We start from the raw sequence: 19,958 nt of genomic DNA, 5'->3' as shown, positions 1-19,958 counted from the left end.
AGCTAAGTTTGTAAAAACATTTTTTATTTATTTTTCTTCCGCAAAATAATACTACTAAAATTTGCTGTTTATTTTTTGAAACGTAATTTACCATCTTATCTCTTTTACTTTCTACATGCTTTGCAAAATGTCGAACTTTTAAGAATTATTGCTTAAATCAAAATTATCAAATAAAATATTATTAACTAATCCTTCTTTTTTGTTAATTTTTTCTTTCAGGGTATGGCCTGCCGTTTAACACCAAAACCGATCCTATTTACATAGATAAATCGTAAATTTACAAATTTAAAAATTAAATAAAAAAAAAAATACAAAAAAAAATTAAAAAAAAAAACACCACAATAAATTAAGAAAGAAAAAGCAAAAACTGTAATTATTATTATTAATATATCGATTATGTTCTTAGAATTAAGTTTAAATTCTAATGGAATAAAAAACAATTAATATTAGTATCTAGTTAAAAACAAAAAAGAAAAAAAAAAAAAAAACTTACAACATTCCTTAAAACAAAATTTTCAAAATAATATTTGTTTTGTATAAATATTTTAATTTTCTTTTTATTATAATTTTTTTTTATTAATTTTATGTAGAGCCTTGTAATATATTGGAAAAAAGAGTACATAATAATTTTAATGAAAATTTAATAAAAACAATTTTAATGTAGCTAATAAACAAATCGTATGTAAAAAAAAAATTGTAAAACTTATTTCAAACTGAACAAATAGAAAGTAAATATAAAAAATCCAGGCTTTAAAATTTTAACTATTTTCAATAACTGTTTGAATAAAATTTCAATTAAAAAAAATAAAAACTACAGAAAATGCCTTTTTGTATAATAAATTCATTGTACCCTTCAAGATATAATTTGATTTGGTAAATCTTGTTAATTTCTTTTTTTAACCAGATGTATTTTAATATTGTGATACATTTAAACATAAAAAAAAAAACAATTTTAAAGCAATTCCAATCAGAATATTTGTAGATACATGATTATAATTTATGTTATTTTGTGCAATATATTGTGAATTTACAAATACTTAATAAAATACCCCAGCAAAATTCAATTTTCTTTTCAAAATCAAAACAGCACCGATATTTTATTTAAATTTAAAATCATCCAATTTTATTAATAAAAAATATTGACAAAAAGCTGGACAAATACGATTGTAATACTTTTTATGTAAATTTTGTAAAAAGAAATAAATAAGAAATCACAGATAATGTATTAGTTAAGGTTATATACGTAAATGGTATTTAGTTTTAATTTTAAGTTTTACAATAAAAAAAAAAATTAAAAAATATATATTATAATTAAAAATTGAATGTGTAAACTATTAATATTATTCAGAAAAAAAAAAAAACAATTGATAATAATTATAAAGATCTAAATTTAGTTATTTTTCATTTTTAAAGTAGGTAATTTTAAAACCTTAAACAAAAGAAAACAGAAAAAAAACAACAAAAAATGTTTGTCGTATATTATGAATAAACGAAAAGAAACATAAACAAATATAAATTTTGAAAAGAATAATGCGTGTGTTTTTTTATTTCATTGGAAATTACATGGATACATAAATTAAACACAGCCTTGAAATATAATTGAACAGACAAATTAAATTATCTAAGGTATTATACACAGTGATTCAATAAAGAATTTGTTTCCATTTTTTTATCACTTTGAGCTGGACAATAAATCTCCAATCTGTACCTTGTTTTTAGTTAATCTAGTTCGAGAAATATTTTTTTTTTCATCTAATATCGTCAAGATTTCGCCAATCCCACTTTCAAAATAAAGGACATGAAACAAAGTTCAATAAGTATTTAAAATATCTTTCACGAAAAGTAAAAAGTTTTCGTCTTAATTCTATTTGATTTTTTTATTTGTAATGGTCACTATGGCGTATACGTACTTTTTTAAATAGTTAAATAGAAATTTACTGAACAACACTAGTTTACACTAGATGATATATGTATAGGTAGTCACATATTAGCATTTTAGATACATTTTGAATGTTTTTTTTTATGTAATGAAGAAAAAAGACAGCATTACAATTAAAGAAAGATCTGTGAGAACAACAAACAAATCGAATTACATTTGAGTCACAAAAAGCCTATTATCCAAAGGTGTTTTCTACTGTTTTAATAATATTTTGCCGACTTGTCATGCTTTTTTGATTAATGATCGCGTGACTTATAATAGGAGCAAATGAATCTTATATTCGCGAGTTATTTTTGTGGGTTTGTAAATGGTGTATTTTTTTTTTAAAGAATCGTTTACTAGCAATAAACAAATTACATCGGGAATTTTTCTGTAAAAATTAAATTTTATGCCCATAACAAATAAAATATGTACAGTTGGAAATGGGAATGATATTTTTTCGCTCGAGCGTTTTGAAAGTGACTAATTTGTCACGATAGTGACAATCGTAAAAAAAAAGTGCCCGACTTATTTAATTTTTTAAATTTTGTTATTTAATCTACTTGATTAACAACAATAGCTCTATTAAAGTATTAGTTCGGAAGAAAATCCGAAATAAAAAAAAAAAAAATCCAATTACGGTGGGAATGAGAGGAAAATCAGAGTCCCGGTTTTTTTTTTTTTTTTTTTGTGGAAAACATAAAGGTGAGATCAACGAAGGGTGATAATGTTACCGCTTGAAATTCCCGAAATTTTGTGTTTGAAAATTAATTTTTTGAAAACAACGCTCTCCTCACAACCTATTTGTACGTTTTGGGCTTTTTTCAGTTTTTATGTTGATCAGTATGAAAATGAAAAATATTAAATATTTAAAAACTACGCCAACTCTATAAAGAGATCAAATTTTTTAAAGAAAACCCTGTGTCAATATGCGTGTTATAACGCTCCCTAGATTTGTGTGTATAATTTATATTCATATCGATAAAGATATAAACATAGTAATTTTAGTAATATTGGCAACCATGGCTCCTGCTGGGATATAGGATAGCAACCCTACTACGTTTTGCTTAGTACAGCAATATATTGCATTTTTTTTAAGAGTAATATTATATATAGCAAAAACCAGACAAACGCTTTTTTCGTGCGAACAGTTTGCCATATATCTTAAAAACGAAAGAATTTATTCTTAATTTTTCGCACATTTTCTTTCGTTCATCAAAAGCGAATGATCGCTTCCTTTTTGTTACAAAATCTGGCCCCAGAGTTTAAGTTGCAAAAATTTAAAGAAAATCTTTGATTATAATAATTCTTGTTATGAATCTAATATGTATATTGAAAAATTCTTTATATTTTTTTTTATTTCATTATTGCTCAAGAAATAATTTAAGCCAAGTTTGTGCAAGAATCACGTGTTTTAAAGCTGTCTCAGTTTTTTTAACTGTTTTATTTTTTCAAATTTATCCTTATTTTAAAATGATTAGTTTGTAGAGCGACGATCTTTGCTAGTTGTCCTAACGAGGTAAGGAAAACATATTTCTTTTCAATGATTGATTAAAAAAAAATTAAAAAGAAATGATTTCATAAAAAAAAATAGCGAAATAATTGTTTTATTTTTTATTAATCGAATTTTTAATAAAAAATCATGGGTCGATAACAAAAAATATGAATTCCCTCTTTTATCTCTTAATTAATGGAAAGAACCGGCAACCCCAGTTGAATCGTCAAGAAAAGTTTATGTTTCGAAATGTGTTTAATAGTAACAATTAAAATGGCCGACACTTTGCCCTTTACTTTAAAAAAAGTAATTGTATTTCATAAAACATTTTCGAGAAACTTCAAAGTATTCAAAGTATTCCTATGTAAAAGACTAAAAAGCTTGTCTTTTGCATAATACTATATTTGTATTGATGCATAACCTCATTAAACTTATATTACATATTTAAAAGGTTTTTAAAATTTGGCAATAGAATAAAATATGCAATATTTTTCCTATTCTAAATAAGTAAGCTTTTTCTTCTCTGGTTTCATTTTCATAGGTATTTTTAAAAGAAATTTGGTAATAAATACTTTTATTTTCGAGCTATTGATTAACCAATGAGTTTACATAAGACCAGTTATTTTTAAATTGGCTCATTATTGTAGGTACATAGTTTAAAAAAAAAGTTTTAACCTCAGCTCTTTCGTTTATTCACATAACTCATTCATTGTATTTTTTGTATGTCTCATCTGAGTTTTTTTGTTGCTGAAACTATTTGTTATTATGAATTTCAAATTGAAAATATATAAATTCTATGAGAACTCAAATTTTCCTGTTTACGGAAAGACATAACAATAGAAGGAAATTTGTGATTAAAGATTTAGTTGTATTTTTATTTCTTTAATGTCTTTCATTTTGTAATTGATGACTGTTTTCCCAAGATTCTTTACCCTTAACAACGTTTAAGCAGTTAAATGAACTTTGAAAGCATTCTTTCGTAAAAACAAAAATACAAAAATAAAAAGTAAAGGTTAAAATATCTAAGGTTGAGTTGGTAGCTCAAAAATTCGGAAATAGAAAAAACCAACAAGTATACAAAGACTTTTAACAAATGCTTTTAAAAATATGTCGCATTTTAACATAAGCATCGTGAGAGCTACAGTCTATGAGAAATACAAGCTTTTTTTCTTTCAACTCAAATAAAAATATGCCGCTCATAGGTGAAGCTTGCGAAACGATTTTTACCATGAAAACATTATAAAAAAAAACCCAGACCCAAGTGTAAATCAAATAATAGAAACAATGCCTTTGCTTCATATAAAATGCAAGTACAAATAGTTCACGTTTATTATTTTTTTTCAAGTGCAAAAAAACCTTGAAAGCCAGCAACAAGAAAATAAAACAAACAACGTTACGTATTTGATTCCGCCAAAGACCCGCAAGCCAGAGTCGATTGGAATTTGATGGAATTTCATCAAAAGAATTGCACTGGGAATTTCACAATTCCTCTCCTTCCCATCTTTTTTAACATCAATGGGTCCTCGCGTTGCGTCTCCTAGTTACCTGTTACCCCCAGTCCCGCAGTAGCAGATAGCAGTGATGTTGTTACAGTTTGCAATGCAATTGTTTAAAAGCAAAACCAACAAATATTTCTTCACAAAAGCATTTCACCAGCGCAGCGCAACTATCATTCAAGCGGCAGTAGCGGCGGCGGCAGCAGCGTAAGCGGTCATTGTCACCCTGTCGCTGATCCAAGACAAATGTTCCATTGTTATTGTTTGTGGCCTTTGAGTGTGGATGCGCGAAGCAAACGCGCGTGCGCGCTCCATGTAGCTGCTCTCTGTTCTTCTTTTTTCTGCGCGCGGTAGCAGTTAGCGGTGGTGGTGGTGGTGACAAAATCCGGTAACACTGGAATTAGGATTCGCCTTTTGCTTTTGGTTGATATGTTTCCCCTGGATGATGCCTGGCTGATGGTGACATCGTTTCCATGGAGAAGTTGTGGTGTGCATCGAAGCTAAGCGACTTTTGATGATGAGCGCAAGCGCGGCTTCTTTTAAAGCAATGGCATTCCAAATTTGTTGAGAAATCGATTTGTTTTTTTTTTAATGTTTTTTTTTTTTCTGATACTTGACTATCTCAAACTGTTTGCGCGTATCTGAAAGTGTATCTTTTTTAGCACGATAAGTATCTTGTAAGCTCTTGCTGGGGCAGCCCTCAACATGATGATACAAAAGTTGGAGATTGCGCGTTTACCCGCCTTTCGCCTGGCGTTCGTCTTTGTTGCCCCTTGAGAGCACAAAGATGTTATAAAAGTGTAAAACGTGTGGAACTAGGACGAAGCAAGCGTTGTTGGTTGTTGCAAGGACAGTTTATCTCTGTCAATGTTTCTCGAATTGTTTCGTCAAATTGGGTATCAACCCCAATCTTGCCTTTGAGATTTGATTCTGATTCTGATGCTGATGCTCCAAAATGCAAAGTATTTTTGCCGCTGCAATGTCTGGTGGCCATGATGGCTTTTATGGAATTGATCAGATTTGGTGTAGAAGGAGAATAAGAAGAAGAGATTTTGTTGTGTTGTTTTGGACTCTTCAGATGCCAAGGTGCTGACTTAATGAGCAAAAAAACTTCTTACAGAATATTCTGATTTTTGTAAAATCAAACTTGGTGACAATGATCATGGTCTTGTTGTTTTTTGTTTCGAATATAAATATGGCATTTTATTTGTTTAATTGCATCCTTTTTTGGTTGAAATGGAGACAGTTCATTTTATATTTTTGGTTTTCATTTATTAATAAACCTTCAAGAGATGTCTTACTCAAGGGATTTGGATTAATTTTTAAGTGCATTTTATCAGCAAAGGGGTTATGCTGAAATTTTTGCCGAAAATCTATAAAACAAATTATTGATATTGACTATGAACTCATATCTTCAAACCAAAATTTGTTTCGATGCTTTAATCCGAAGATATCTGCTTCCGAAAGTTAGAAAAAAATATGTATCACTTGATGAATTTGGAGGAAATTTTTTAAAATCCTTATTTTTTTTGTCAAGGGGTTAACCTTGGATTTTTGTCGAAAATCCATAAAAAATTTATTTGGAATTTTTGTACCAAAATGTATAATCCTGTTGACTATGAGCTCATGTCTTCAAACCAAAATTTGTTTCGATGCTTTAATCCGAAGATATCTGCTTCCGAAAGTTAGAAAAAAATATATTTTTTGTGGCAAATAACTCAGCAACAAGACCTCAAAGAATATTTTGGGTTTCGGCTATGAAAAGAGCTTCAAGAGACCTTTCATTTGATATATCATTCGATGGATTTGGAGGAAATTTTTTAAAAATCCATTTTTTTCGAGAAGGGGTTAACCTTGGATTTTTGTCGAAAATCCATAAAAAATGTATTTGTTATTTTTGTACCAAAATGTATAAGCCTGTTGACTAAGAGCTCATATCTTCAAACCAAAATTTGTTTCGATGCTTTAATCCGAAGATATCTGCTTCCGAAAGTTAGAAAAAAATATGTTTGGTTGCAAATAACTCAGCAACAAGACCTCAAAGAATATTTTGGGTTTCGGCTATGAAAAGAGCTTCAAGAGACCTTTCATTTGATATATCATTCGATGGATTTGGAGGAAATTTTTTAAAAATCCATTTTTTTCGAGAAGGGGTTAACCTTGGATTTTTGTCGAAAATCCATAAAAAATGTATTTGTGAAAAGAGCTTCAAGAGACCTTTCATTTGATATATCATTCGATGGGTTTGGAGGAAATTTTTTAAAAATCCATTTTTTTCGAGAAGGGTTAACCTTGGATTTTTGTCGAAAATCCATAAAAAAATTATTTGTAATTTTTGTACCAAAATGTATAATCCTGTTGACTACGAGCTCATACCTTCAAACCAAAATTTGTTTCGATGCTTTAATCCGTAGATATGTGCTTCCGAAAGTTAGAAAAAAATATGTTTGGTTTCAAATAACTCAGCAAAAAGACCTCAAAGAATCTTTTGGATTTCTGTTATGGAAAGAGCTTCAAGAGACCTTTCTTTTGATATATCATTCGATGGATTTGGAGGAAAGTTTTTAAAAATCCATTTTTTTCGAGAAGGGATTAACCTTGGATTTTTGTCGAAAATCCATAAAAAATGTATTTGTTATTTTTGTACCAAAATGTATAAGCCTGTTGACTAAGAGCTCATATCTTCAAACCGAAATTTGTTTCGATGCTTTAATCCGAAGATATCTGCTTCCGAAAGTTAGAAAAAAATATGTTTGGTTGCAAATAACTCAGCAACAAACCTCAAAGAATATTTTGGGTTTCTGTTATGAAAAGAGCTTCAAGAGAACTTTCTTTTGATATATCATTCGATGGATTTGGAGGAAATTTTTTTTAAATCCTTTTTTTTCGAGAAGGGATTAACCTTGGATTTTTGTCGAAAATTATAAAAGAATTTATTTGAAATTTTTGTACCAAAATGTATAAGACTGTTGACCACGAGCTCATATCTTCAAACCAAAATTTGTTTCGATGCTTTAATCCGAAGATATCTGCTTCCGAAAGTTAGAAAAAAATATGTTTGGTTGCAAATAACTCAGCAACAAGACCTCAAAGAATCTTTTGGGTTTCGGCTGTGAAAAGAGCTTCAAGAGACCTTTCATTTGATATATCATTCGATGGATTTGGAGGAAATTTTTTAAAAATCCATTTTTTTCGAGAAGGGGTTAACCTTGGATTTTTGTCGAAAATCCATAAAAAAATTATTTGTAATTTTTGTACCAAAATGTATAATCCTGTTGAATATGAGCTCATGTCTTCAAACCAAAATTTGTTTCGATGCTTTAATCCGAAGATATCTGCTTCCGAAAGTTAGAAAAAAATATGTTTGGTTGCAAATAACTCAGCAACAAGACCTCAAAGAATATTTTGGGTTTCTGTTATGAAAAGAGCTTCAAGAGAACTTTCTTTTGATGTATCACTCGATAAATTTGGAGGAAATTTTTTAAAATGCATTTTTTTGAAAATGGATTTTTGTCGAAAATCCATAAAAAAATTATTTGTAATTTGTGTACCAAAATGTATAATCCTGTTGACTATGAGCTCATATCTTCAAACCAAAATTTGTTTCGATGCTTTAATCCGAAGATATCTGCTTCCGAAAGTTAGAAAAAAATATGTTTGGTTGCAAATAACTCAGCAACAAGACCTCAAAGAATATTTTGGGTTTCTGTTATGAAAAGAGCTTCAAGAGAACTTTCTTTTGATGTATCACTCGATAAATTTGGAGGAAATTTTTTAAAATTCATTTTTTTGAAAATGGATTTTTGTCGAAAATCCATAAAAAAATTATTTGTAATTTGTGTACCAAACTGTATAATCCTGTTGACTATGAGCTCATATCTTCAAACCAAAACTTGTTTCGATACTTTAATCCGAAGATATCTGCTTCCGGAAGTTAGAAAAAAATATGCTTGGTTGCAAATAACTCAGCAACAAGACCTCAAAGAATATTTTGGGTTTCTGTTATGAAAAGAGCTTCAAGAGAGATTTCTTTTGATATATCATTCGATGGATTTGGAGGAAATTTTTTAAAAATCCATTTTTTTCGAGAAGGGGTTAACCTTGGATTTTTGTCGAAAATCCATAAAAAAATTATTTGTAATTTTTGTACCAAAATGTATAATCCTGTTGAATATGAGCTCATGTCTTCAAACCAAAATTTGTTTCGATGCTTTAATCCGAAGATATCTGCTTCCGAAAGTTAGAAAAAAATATGTTTGGTTGCAAATAACTCAGCAACAAGACCTCAAAGAATCTTTTGGGTTTCGGCTATGAAAAGAGCTTCAAGAGAACTTTCTTTTGATATATCATTCGATGGATTTGGAGGAAATTTTTTTTAAATCCTTTTTTTTCGAGAAGGGATTAACCTTGGATTTTTGTCGAAAATTATAAAAGAATTTATTTGAAATTTTTGTACCAAAATGTATAAGACTGTTGACCACGAGCTCATATCTTCAAACCAAAATTTGTTTCGATGCTTTAATCCGAAGATATCTGCTTCCGAAAGTTAGAAAAAAATATGTTTGGTTGCAAATAACTCAGCAACAAGACCTCAAAGAATCTTTTGGGTTTCGGCTGTGAAAAGAGCTTCAAGAGACCTTTCATTTGATATATCATTCGATGGATTTGGAGGAAATTTTTTAAAAATCCATTTTTTTCGAGAAGGGGTTAACCTTGGATTTTTGTCGAAAATCCATAAAAAAATTATTTGTAATTTTTGTACCAAAATGTATAATCCTGTTGAATATGAGCTCATGTCTTCAAACCAAAATTTGTTTCGATGCTTTAATCCGAAGATATCTGCTTCCGAAAGTTAGAAAAAAATATGTTTGGCTGCAAATAACTCAGCAACAAGACCTCAAAGAATATTTTGGGTTTCTGTTATGAAAAGAGCTTCAAGAGAACTTTCTTTTGATGTATCACTCGATAAATTTGGAGGAAATTTTTTAAAATGCATTTTTTTGAAAATGGATTTTTGTCGAAAATCCATAAAAAAATTATTTATAATTTGTGTACCAAAATGTATAATCCTGTTGACTATGAGCTCATATCTTCAAACCAAAATTTGTTTCGATGCTTTAATCCGAAGATATCTGCTTCCGAAAGTTAGAAAAAAATATGTTTGGTTGCAAATAACTCAGCAACAAGACCTCAAAGAATATTTTGGGTTTCTGTTATGAAAAGAGCTTCAAGAGAACTTTCTTTTGATGTATCACTCGATAAATTTGGAGGAAATTTTTTAAAATTCATTTTTTTGAAAATGGATTTTTGTCGAAAATCCATAAAAAAATTATTTGTAATTTGTGTACCAAAATGTATAATCCTGTTGACTATGAGCTCATATCTTCAAACCAAAACTTGTTTCGATGCTTTAATCCGAAGATATCTGCTTCCGAAAGTTAGAAAAAAATATGTTTGGTTGCAAATAACTCAGCAACAAGACCTCAAAGAATATTTTGGGTTTCGGCTGTGAAAAGAGCTTCAAGAGACCTTTTATTTGATATATCATTCGATGGATTTGGAGGAAATTTTTTAAAAATCCATTTTTTTCGAGAAGGGGTTAACCTTGGATTTTTGTCGAAAATCCATAAAAAATGTATTTGTTATTTTTGTACCAAAATGTATAATCCTGTTGACTACGAGCTCATACCTTCAAACCAAAATTTGTTTCGATGATTTAATCCGTAGATATGTGCTTCCGAAAGTTAGAAAAAAATATGTTTGGTTGCAAATAACTCAGCAAAAAGACCTCAAAGAATCTTTTGGATTTCTGTTATGGAAAGAGCTTCAAGAGACCTTTCTTTTGATATATCATTCGATGGATTTGGAGGAAATTTTTTAAAAATCCATTTTTTTCGAGAAGGGATTAACCTTGGATTTTTGTCGAAAATCCATAAAAAATGTATTTGTGAAAAGAGCTTCAAGAGACCTTTCATTTGATATATCATTCGATGGATTTGGAGGAAATTTTTTAAAAATCCATTTTTTTCGAGAAGGGGTTAACCTTGGATTTTTGTCGAAAATCCATAAAAAAATTATTTGTTATTTTTGTACCAAAATGTATAAGCCTGTTGACTAAGAGCTCATATCTTCAAACCGAAATTTGTTTCGATGCTTTAATCCGAAGATATCTGCTTCCGAAAGTTAGAAAAAAATATGTTTGGTTGCAAATAACTCAGCAACAAGACCTCAAAGAATCTTTTGGGTTTCGGCTATGAAAAGAGCTTCAAGAGACCTTTCATTTGATATATCATTCGATGGATTTGGAGGAAATTTTTTAAAAATCCATTTTTTTCGAGAAGGGGTTAACCTTGGATTTTTGTCGAAAATCCATAAAAAATGTATTTGTTATTTTTGTACCAAAATGTATAAGCCTGTTGACTAAGAGCTCATATCTTCAAACCGAAATTTGTTTCGATGCTTTAATCCGAAGATATCTGCTTCCGAAAGTTAGAAAAAAATATGTTTGGTTGCAAATAACTCAGCAACAAGACCTCAAAGAATATTTTGGGTTTCGGCTATGAAAAGAGCTTCAAGAGACCTTTCATTTGATATATCATTCGATGGATTTGGAGGAAATTTTTTAAAAATCCATTTTTTTCGAGAAGGGGTTAACCTTGGATTTTTGTCGAAAATCCATAAAAAATGTATTTGTTATTTTTGTACCAAAATGTATAAGCCTGTTGACTAAGAGCTCATATCTTCAAACCGAAATTTGTTTCGATGCTTTAATCCGAAGATATCTGCTTCCGAAAGTTAGAAAAAAATATGTTTGGTTGCAAATAACTCAGCAACAAGACCTCAAAGAATATTTTGGGTTTCGGCTATGAAAAGAGCTTCAAGAGACCTTTCATTTGATATATCATTCGATGGATTTGGAGGAAATTTTTTAAAAATCCATTTTTTTCGAGAAGGGGTTAACCTTGGATTTTTGTCGAAAATCCATAAAAAATGTATTTGTTATTTTTGTACCAAAATGTATAAGCCTGTTGACTAAGAGCTCATATCTTCAAACCGAAATTTGTTTCGATGCTTTAATCCGAAGATATCTGCTTCCGAAAGTTAGAAAAAAATATGTTTGGTTGCAAATAACTCAGCAACAAGACCTCAAAGAATATTTTGGGTTTCGGCTATGAAAAGAGCTTCAAGAGACCTTTCATTTGATATATCATTCGATGGATTTGGAGGAAATTTTTTAAAAATCCATTTTTTTCGAGAAGGGGTTAACCTTGGATTTTTGTCGAAAATCCATAAAAAATGTATTTGTTATTTTTGTACCAAAATGTATAAGCCTGTTGACTAAGAGCTCATATCTTCAAACCGAAATTTGTTTCGATGCTTTAATCCGAAGATATCTGCTTCCGAAAGTTAGAAAAAAATATGTTTGGTTGCAAATAACTCAGCAACAAGACCTCAAAGAATATTTTGGGTTTCGGCTATGAAAAGAGCTTCAAGAGACCTTTCATTTGATATATCATTCGATGGATTTGGAGGAAATTTTTTAAAAATCCATTTTTTTCGAGAAGGGGTTAACCTTGGATTTTTGTCGAAAATCCATAAAAAATGTATTTGTTATTTTTGTACCAAAATGTATAAGCCTGTTGACTAAGAGCTCATATCTTCAAACCGAAATTTGTTTCGATGCTTTAATCCGAAGATATCTGCTTCCGAAAGTTAGAAAAAAATATGTTTGGTTGCAAATAACTCAGCAACAAGACCTCAAAGAATATTTTGGGTTTCGGCTATGAAAAGAGCTTCAAGAGACCTTTCATTTGATATATCATTCGATGGATTTGGAGGTAATTTTTTAAAAATCCATTTTTTTCGAGAAGGGGTTAACCTTGGATTTTTGTCGAAAATCCATAAAAAATGTATTTGTTATTTTTGTACCAAAATGTATAAGCCTGTTGACTAAGAGCTCATATCTTCAAACCGAAATTTGTTTCGATGCTTTAATCCGAAGATATCTGCTTCCGAAAGTTAGAAAAAAATATGTTTGGTTGCAAATAACCCAGCAACAAGACCTCAAAGAATCTTTTGGGTTTCTGTTATGAAAAGAGCTTCAAGAGACCTTTCTTTTGATGTATCACTTGATGGATTTGGATGAAATTTTTTAAAAATCCATTTTTTCGACAAGGGGTTACCCTTGGATTTTTGTCGAAAATCCATAAAAAATGTATTTGTTATTTTTGTACCAAAATGTATAAGCCTGTTGATTAAGAGCTCATATCTTCAAACCAAAATTTGTTTCGATGCTTTAATCCGAAGAAATCTGCTTCCGAAAGTAAGAAAAAAATATGTTTGGTTGCAAATAACCCAGCAACAAGACCTCAAAGAATCTTTTGGGTTTCTGTTATGAAAAGAGCTTTAAGAGACCTTTCTTTTGATGTATCACTTGATGGATTTGGATGAAATTTTTTAAAAATCCATTTTTTTCGAGAAGGGGTTAACCTTGGATTTTTGTCGAAAATCCATAAAAAATGTATTTGTTATTTTTGTACCAAAATTTATAATCCTGTTGACTACGAGCTCATACCTTCAAACCAAAATTTGTTTCGATGCTTTAATCCGTAGATATGTGCTTCCGAAAGTTAGAAAAAAATATGTTTGGTTTCAAATAACTCAGCAAAAAGACCTCAAAGAATCTTTTGGATTTCTGTTATGGAAAGAGCTTCAAGAGACCTTTCTTTTGATATATCATTCGATGGATTTGGAGGAAATTTTTTAAAAATCCATTTTTTTCGAGAAGGGATTAACCTTGGATTTTTGTCGAAAATCCATAAAAAATGTATTTGTGAAAAGAGCTTCAAGAGACCTTTCATTTGATATATCATTCGATGGATTTGGAGGAAATTTTTTAAAAATCCATTTTTTTCGAGAAGGGGTTAACCTTGGATTTTTGTCGAAAATCCATAAAAAAATTATTTGTTATTTTTGTACCAAAATGTATAAGCCTGTTGACTAAGAGCTCATATCTTCAAACCGAAATTTGTTTCGATGCTTTAATCCGAAGATATCTGCTTCCGAAAGTTAGAAAAAAATATGTTTGGTTGCAAATAACTCAGCAACAAGACCTCAAAGAATCTTTTGGGTTTCGGCTATGAAAAGAGCTTCAAGAGACCTTTCATTTGATATATCATTCGATGGATTTGGAGGAAATTTTTTAAAAATCCATTTTTTTCGAGAAGGGGTTAACCTTGGATTTTTGTCGAAAATCCATAAAAAATGTATTTGTTATTTTTGTACCAAAATGTATAAGCCTGTTGACTAAGAGCTCATATCTTCAAACCGAAATTTGTTTCGATGCTTTAATCCGAAGATATCTGCTTCCGAAAGTTAGAAAAAAATATGTTTGGTTGCAAATAACCCAGCAACAAGACCTCAAAGAATCTTTTGGGTTTCTGTTATGAAAAGAGCTTCAAGAGACCTTTCTTTTGATGTATCACTTGATGGATTTGGATGAAATTTTTTAAAAATCCATTTTTTCGACAAGGGGTTACCCTTGGATTTTTGTCGAAAATCCATAAAAAATGTATTTGTTATTTTTGTACCAAAATGTATAAGCCTGTTGATTAAGAGCTCATATCTTCAAACCAAAATTTGTTTCGATGCTTTAATCCGAAGAAATCTGCTTCCGAAAGTAAGAAAAAAATATGTTTGGTTGCAAATAACCCAGCAACAAGACCTCAAAGAATCTTTTGGGTTTCTGTTATGAAAAGAGCTTCAAGAGACCTTTCTTTTGATGTATCACTTGATGGATTTGGATGAAATTTTTTAAAAATCCATTTTTTTCGACAAGGGGTTAACCTAAGATTTTTGTCGAAAATCCATAAAAAAATTATTTGGAGTTTTTGTACCAAAATGTATAATCCTGTTGAATATGAGCTCATGTCTTCAAACCAAAATTTGTTTCGATGCTTTAATCCGAAGATATCTGCTTCCGAAAGTTAGAAAAAAATATGTTTGGTTGCAAATAACTCAGCAACAAGACCTCAAAGAATATTTTGGGTTTCGGCTATGAAAAGAGCTTCAAGAGACCTTTCATTTGATATATCATTCGATGGATTTGGATGAAATTTTTTAAAAATCCATTTTTTTCGAGAAGGGGTTAACCTTGGATTTTTGTCGAAAATCCATAAAAAATGTATTTGTTATTTTTGTACCAAAATGTATAAGCCTGTTGACTAAGAGCTCATATCTTCAAACCGAAATTTGTTTCGATGCTTTAATCCGAAGATATCTGCTTCCGAAAGTTAGAAAAAAATATGTTTGGTTGCAAATAACCCAGCAACAAGACCTCAAAGAATCTTTTGGGTTTCTGTTATGAAAAGAGCTTCAAGAGACCTTTCTTTTGATGTATCACTTGATGGATTTGGATGAAATTTTTTAAAAATCCATTTTTTTCGACAAGGGGTTAACCTAAGATTTTTGTCGAAAATCCATAAAAAAATTATTTGGAGTTTTTGTACCAAAATGTATAATCCTGTTGAATATGAGCTCATGTCTTCAAACCAAAATTTGTTTCGATGCTTTAATCCGAAGATATCTGCTTCCGAAAGTTAGAAAAAAATATGTTTGGTTGCAAATAACTCAGCAACAAGACCTCAAAGAATATTTTGGGTTTCGGCTATGAAAAGAGCTTCAAGAGACCTTTCATTTGATATATCATTCGATGGATTTGGAGGAAATTTTTTAAAAATCCATTTTTTTCGAGAAGGGGTTAACCTTGGATTTTTGTCGAAAATCCATAAAAAATGTATTTGTTATTTTTGTACCAAAATGTATAAGCCTGTTGACTAAGAGCTCATATCTTCAAACCAAAATTTGTTTCGATGCTTTAATCCGAAGATATCTGCTTCCGAAAATTAGAAAAAAATATGTTTGGTTGCAAATAACTCAGCAACAAGACCTCAAAGAATATTTTGGGTTTCGGCTATGAAAAGAGCTTCAAGAGACCTTTCATTTGATATATCATTCGATGGATTTGGAGGAAATTTTTTAAAAATCCATTTTTTTCGAGAAGGGGTTAACCTTGGATTTTTGTCGAAAATCCATAAAAAATGTATTTGTTATTTTTGTACCAAAATGTATAAGCCTGTTGACTAAGAGCTCATATCTTCAAACCGAAATTTGTTTCGATGCTTTAATCCGAAGATATCTGCTTCCGAAAGTTAGAAAAAAATATGTTTGGTTGCAAATAACTCAGCAACAAGACCTCAAAGAATATTTTGGGTTTCGGCTATGAAAAGAGCTTCAAGAGACCTTTCATTTGATATATCATTCGATGGATTTGGAGGAAATTTTTTAAAAATCCATTTTTTTCGAGAAGGGGTTAACCTTGGATTTTTGTCGAAAATCCATAAAAAATGTATTTGTTATTTTTGTACCAAAATGTATAATCCTGTTGAATATGAGCTCATGTCTTCAAACCAAAATTTGTTTCGATGCTTTAATCCGAAGATATCTGCTTCCGGAAGTTAGAAAAAAATATGCTTGGTTGCAAATAACTCAGCAACAAGACCTCAAAGAATATTTTGGGTTTCTGTTATGAAAACAGCTTCAAGAGAGATTTCTTTTGATATATCATTCGATGGATTTGGAGGAAATCTTTTTAAAAATCCATTTTTTTCGACAAGGGACCTTGGATTTTTGTCGAAAATCCATAAAAAAATTATTTGTAATTTTTGTACCAAAATGTATAATCCTGTTGAATATGAGCTCATGTCTTCAAACCAAAATTTGTTTCGATGCTTTAATCCGAAGATATCTGCTTCCGGAAGTTAGAAAAAAATATGCTTGGTTGCAAATAACTCAGCAACAAGACCTCAAAGAATATTTTGGCTTTCTGTTATGAAAAGAGCTTCAAGAGACCTTTCTCTTGATATATCATTCGACGGATTTGGATGAATTTTTTTTATAATAGATTTTTTTCGACAAGGGGTTAACCTTGGATTTTTGTCGAAAATCCATAAAAAATTTATTTGGAATTTTTGTAACAAAATGTATAATGCCGTTGACTACGAGCTCATATCTTCAAACCAAAATTTGTTTCGATTCTTTAATCCGAAGATATCTGCTTCCGAAAGTTAGAAAAAAATATGTTTGGTTGCAAATAACTCAGCAACAAGACCTCCAAGAATATTTTGGGTTTCGGCTATGAAAAGAGCTTCAAGAGACCTTTCATTTGATATATCATTCGATGGATTTGGAGGAAATTTTTTAAAAATCCATTTTTTTCGACAAGGGGTTACCCTTGGATTTTTGTCGAAAATCCATAAAAAATGTATTTGTTATTTTTGTACCAAAATGTATAAGCCTGTTGATTAAGAGCTCATATCTTCAAACCAAAATTTGTTTCGATGCTTTAATCCGAAGAAATCTGCTTCCGAAAGTAAGAAAAAAATATGTTTGGTTGCAAATAACTCAGCAACAAGACCTCAAAGAATATTTTGGGTTTCTGTTATGAAAAGAGCTTCAAGAGAGATTTCTTTTGATATATCATTCGATGGATTTGGAGGAAATCTTTTTAAAAATCCATTTCTTTCGACAAGGGGTTAACCTTGGATTTTTGTCGAAAATCCATAAAAAATGTATTTGTTATTTTTGTACCAAAATGTATAAGCCTGTTGACTAAGAGCTCATATCTTCAAACCGAAATTTGTTTCGATGCTTTAATCCGAAGATATCTGCTTCCGAAAGTTAGAAAAAAATATGTTTGGTTGCAAATAACCCAGCAACAAGACCTCAAAGAATCTTTTGGGTTTCTGTTATGAAAAGAGCTTCAAGAGACCTTTCTTTTGATGTATCACTTGATGGATTTGGATGAAATTTTTTAAAAATCCATTTTTTTCGACAAGGGGTTAACCTTGGATTTTTGTCGAAAATCCATAAAAAATGTATTTGTTATTTTTGTACCAAAATGTATAAGCCTGTTGACTAAGAGCTCATATCTTCAAACCAAAATTTGTTTCGATGCTTTAATCCGAAGATATCTGCTTCCGAAAGTTAGAAAAAAATATGTTTGGTTGCAAATAACTCAGCAACAAGACCTCAAAGAATATTTTGGGTTTCGGCTATGAAAAGAGCTTCAAGAGACCTTTCATTTGATATATCATTCGATGGATTTGGAGGAAATTTTTTAAAAATCCATTTTTTTCGACAAGGGGTTAACCTTGGATTTTTGTCGAAAATCCATAAAAAATGTATTTGTTATTTTTGTACCAAAATGTATAAGCCTGTTGACTAAGAGCTCATATCTTCAAACCGAAATTTGTTTCGATGCTTTAATCCGAAGATATCTGCTTCCGAAAGTTAGAAAAAAATATGTTTGGTTGCAAATAACTCAGCAACAAGACCTCAAAGAATATTTTGGGTTTCGGCTATGAAAAGAGCTTCAAGAGACCTTTCATTTGATATATCATTCGATGGATTTGGAGGAAATTTTTTAAAAATCCATTTTTTTCGAGAAGGGGTTAACCTTGGATTTTTGTCGAAAATCCATAAAAAATGTATTTGTGAAAAGAGCTTCAAGAGACCTTTCATTTGATATATCATTCGATGGATTTGGAGGAAATTTTTTAAAAATCCATTTTTTTCGAGAAGGGGTTAACCTTGGATTTTTGTCGAAAATCCATAAAAAAATTATTTGTAATTTTTGTACCAAAATGTATAATCCTGTTGACTACGAGCTCATACCTTCAAACCAAAATTTGTTTCGATGCTTTAATCCGTAGATATGTGCTTCCGAAAGTTAGAAAAAAATATGTTTGGTTGCAAATAACCCAGCAACAAGACCTCAAAGAATCTTTTGGATTTCTGTTATGGAAAGAGCTTCAAGAGACCCTTCTTTTGATATATCATTCGATGGATTTGGAGGAAATTTTTTAAAAATCCATTTTTTTCGAGAAGGGATTAACCTTGGATTTTTGTCGAAAATCCATAAAAAATGTATTTGTTATTTTTGTACCAAAATGTATAAGCCTGTTGACTAAGAGCTCATATCTTCAAACCGAAATTTGTTTCGATGCTTTAATCCGAAGATATCTGCTTCCGAAAGTTAGAAAAAAATATGTTTGGTTGCAAATAACTCAGCAACAAACCTCAAAGAATATTTTGGGTTTCTGTTATGAAAAGAGCTTCAAGAGAACTTTCTTTTGATATATCATTCGATGGATTTGGAGGAAATTTTTTTTAAATCCTTTTTTTTCGAGAAGGGATTAACCTTGGATTTTTGTCGAAAATTATAAAAGAATTTATTTGAAATTTTTGTACCAAAATGTATAAGACTGTTGACCACGAGCTCATATCTTCAAACCAAAATTTGTTTCGATGCTTTAATCCGAAGATATCTGCTTCCGAAAGTTAGAAAAAAATATGTTTGGTTGCAAATAACTCAGCAACAAGACCTCAAAGAATATTTTGGGTTTCTGTTATGAAAAGAGCTTCAAGAGAACTTTCTTTTGATGTATCACTCGATAAATTTGGAGGAAATTTTTTAAAATTCATTTTTTTGAAAATGGATTTTTGTCGAAAATCCATAAAAAAATTATTTGTAATTTGTGTACCAAAATGTATAATCCTGTTGACTATGAGCTCATATCTTCAAACCAAAACTTGTTTCGATGCTTTAATCCGAAGATATCTGCTTCCGGAAGTTAGAAAAAAATATGCTTGGTTGCAAATAACTCAGCAACAAGACCTCAAAGAATATTTTGGGTTTCTGTTATGAAAACAGCTTCAAGAGAGATTTCTTTTGATATATCATTCGATGGATTTGGAGGAAATCTTTTTAAAAATCCATTTTTTTCGACAAGGGGTTAACCTTGGATTTTTGTCGAAAATCCATAAAAAAATTATTTGTAATTTTTGTACCAAAATGTATAATCCTGTTGAATATGAGCTCATGTCTTCAAACCAAAATTTGTTTCGATGCTTTAATCCGAAGATATCTGCTTCCGAAAGTTAGAAAAAAATATGTTTGGTTGCAAATAACTCAGCAACAAGACCTCAA

At 30.2% G+C, this 19,958-nt stretch overlaps 1 protein-coding gene across 4 annotated transcripts in view; it reads left to right on the top strand.

The window, feature by feature from the left end:
* LOC129905847 (homeotic protein distal-less) overlaps positions 1 to 361 on the top strand; it is a 93,053-nt gene extending 92,692 nt beyond the window's left edge. The window contains exon 8 of one of the 4 annotated variants that reach the window (XM_055981461.1): positions 220 to 361. Coding sequence is in view for 1 of the 4 variants with exons in the window: in XM_055981462.1 (XP_055837437.1) it covers positions 220 to 238 (19 nt within the window). In the remaining 3 variants the exon portion in view is untranslated. The remainder of the gene's footprint in view (positions 1 to 219) is intronic. The other 3 variants (XM_055981460.1, XM_055981462.1, XM_055981463.1) reach the window with 3 other exon arrangements.
* Positions 362 to 19,958: the final 19,597 nt, after the last annotated feature.

This window comes from Episyrphus balteatus, chromosome 1, assembly GCF_945859705.1.
Source record: "Episyrphus balteatus chromosome 1, idEpiBalt1.1, whole genome shotgun sequence".
In the NCBI taxonomy this organism is placed as follows: Eukaryota; Metazoa; Arthropoda; class Insecta; order Diptera; family Syrphidae; genus Episyrphus; species Episyrphus balteatus.
The sequence above is the reverse complement of the archived record's forward strand: the minus strand, read 5'-3'. Positions and strand labels throughout refer to the sequence as shown.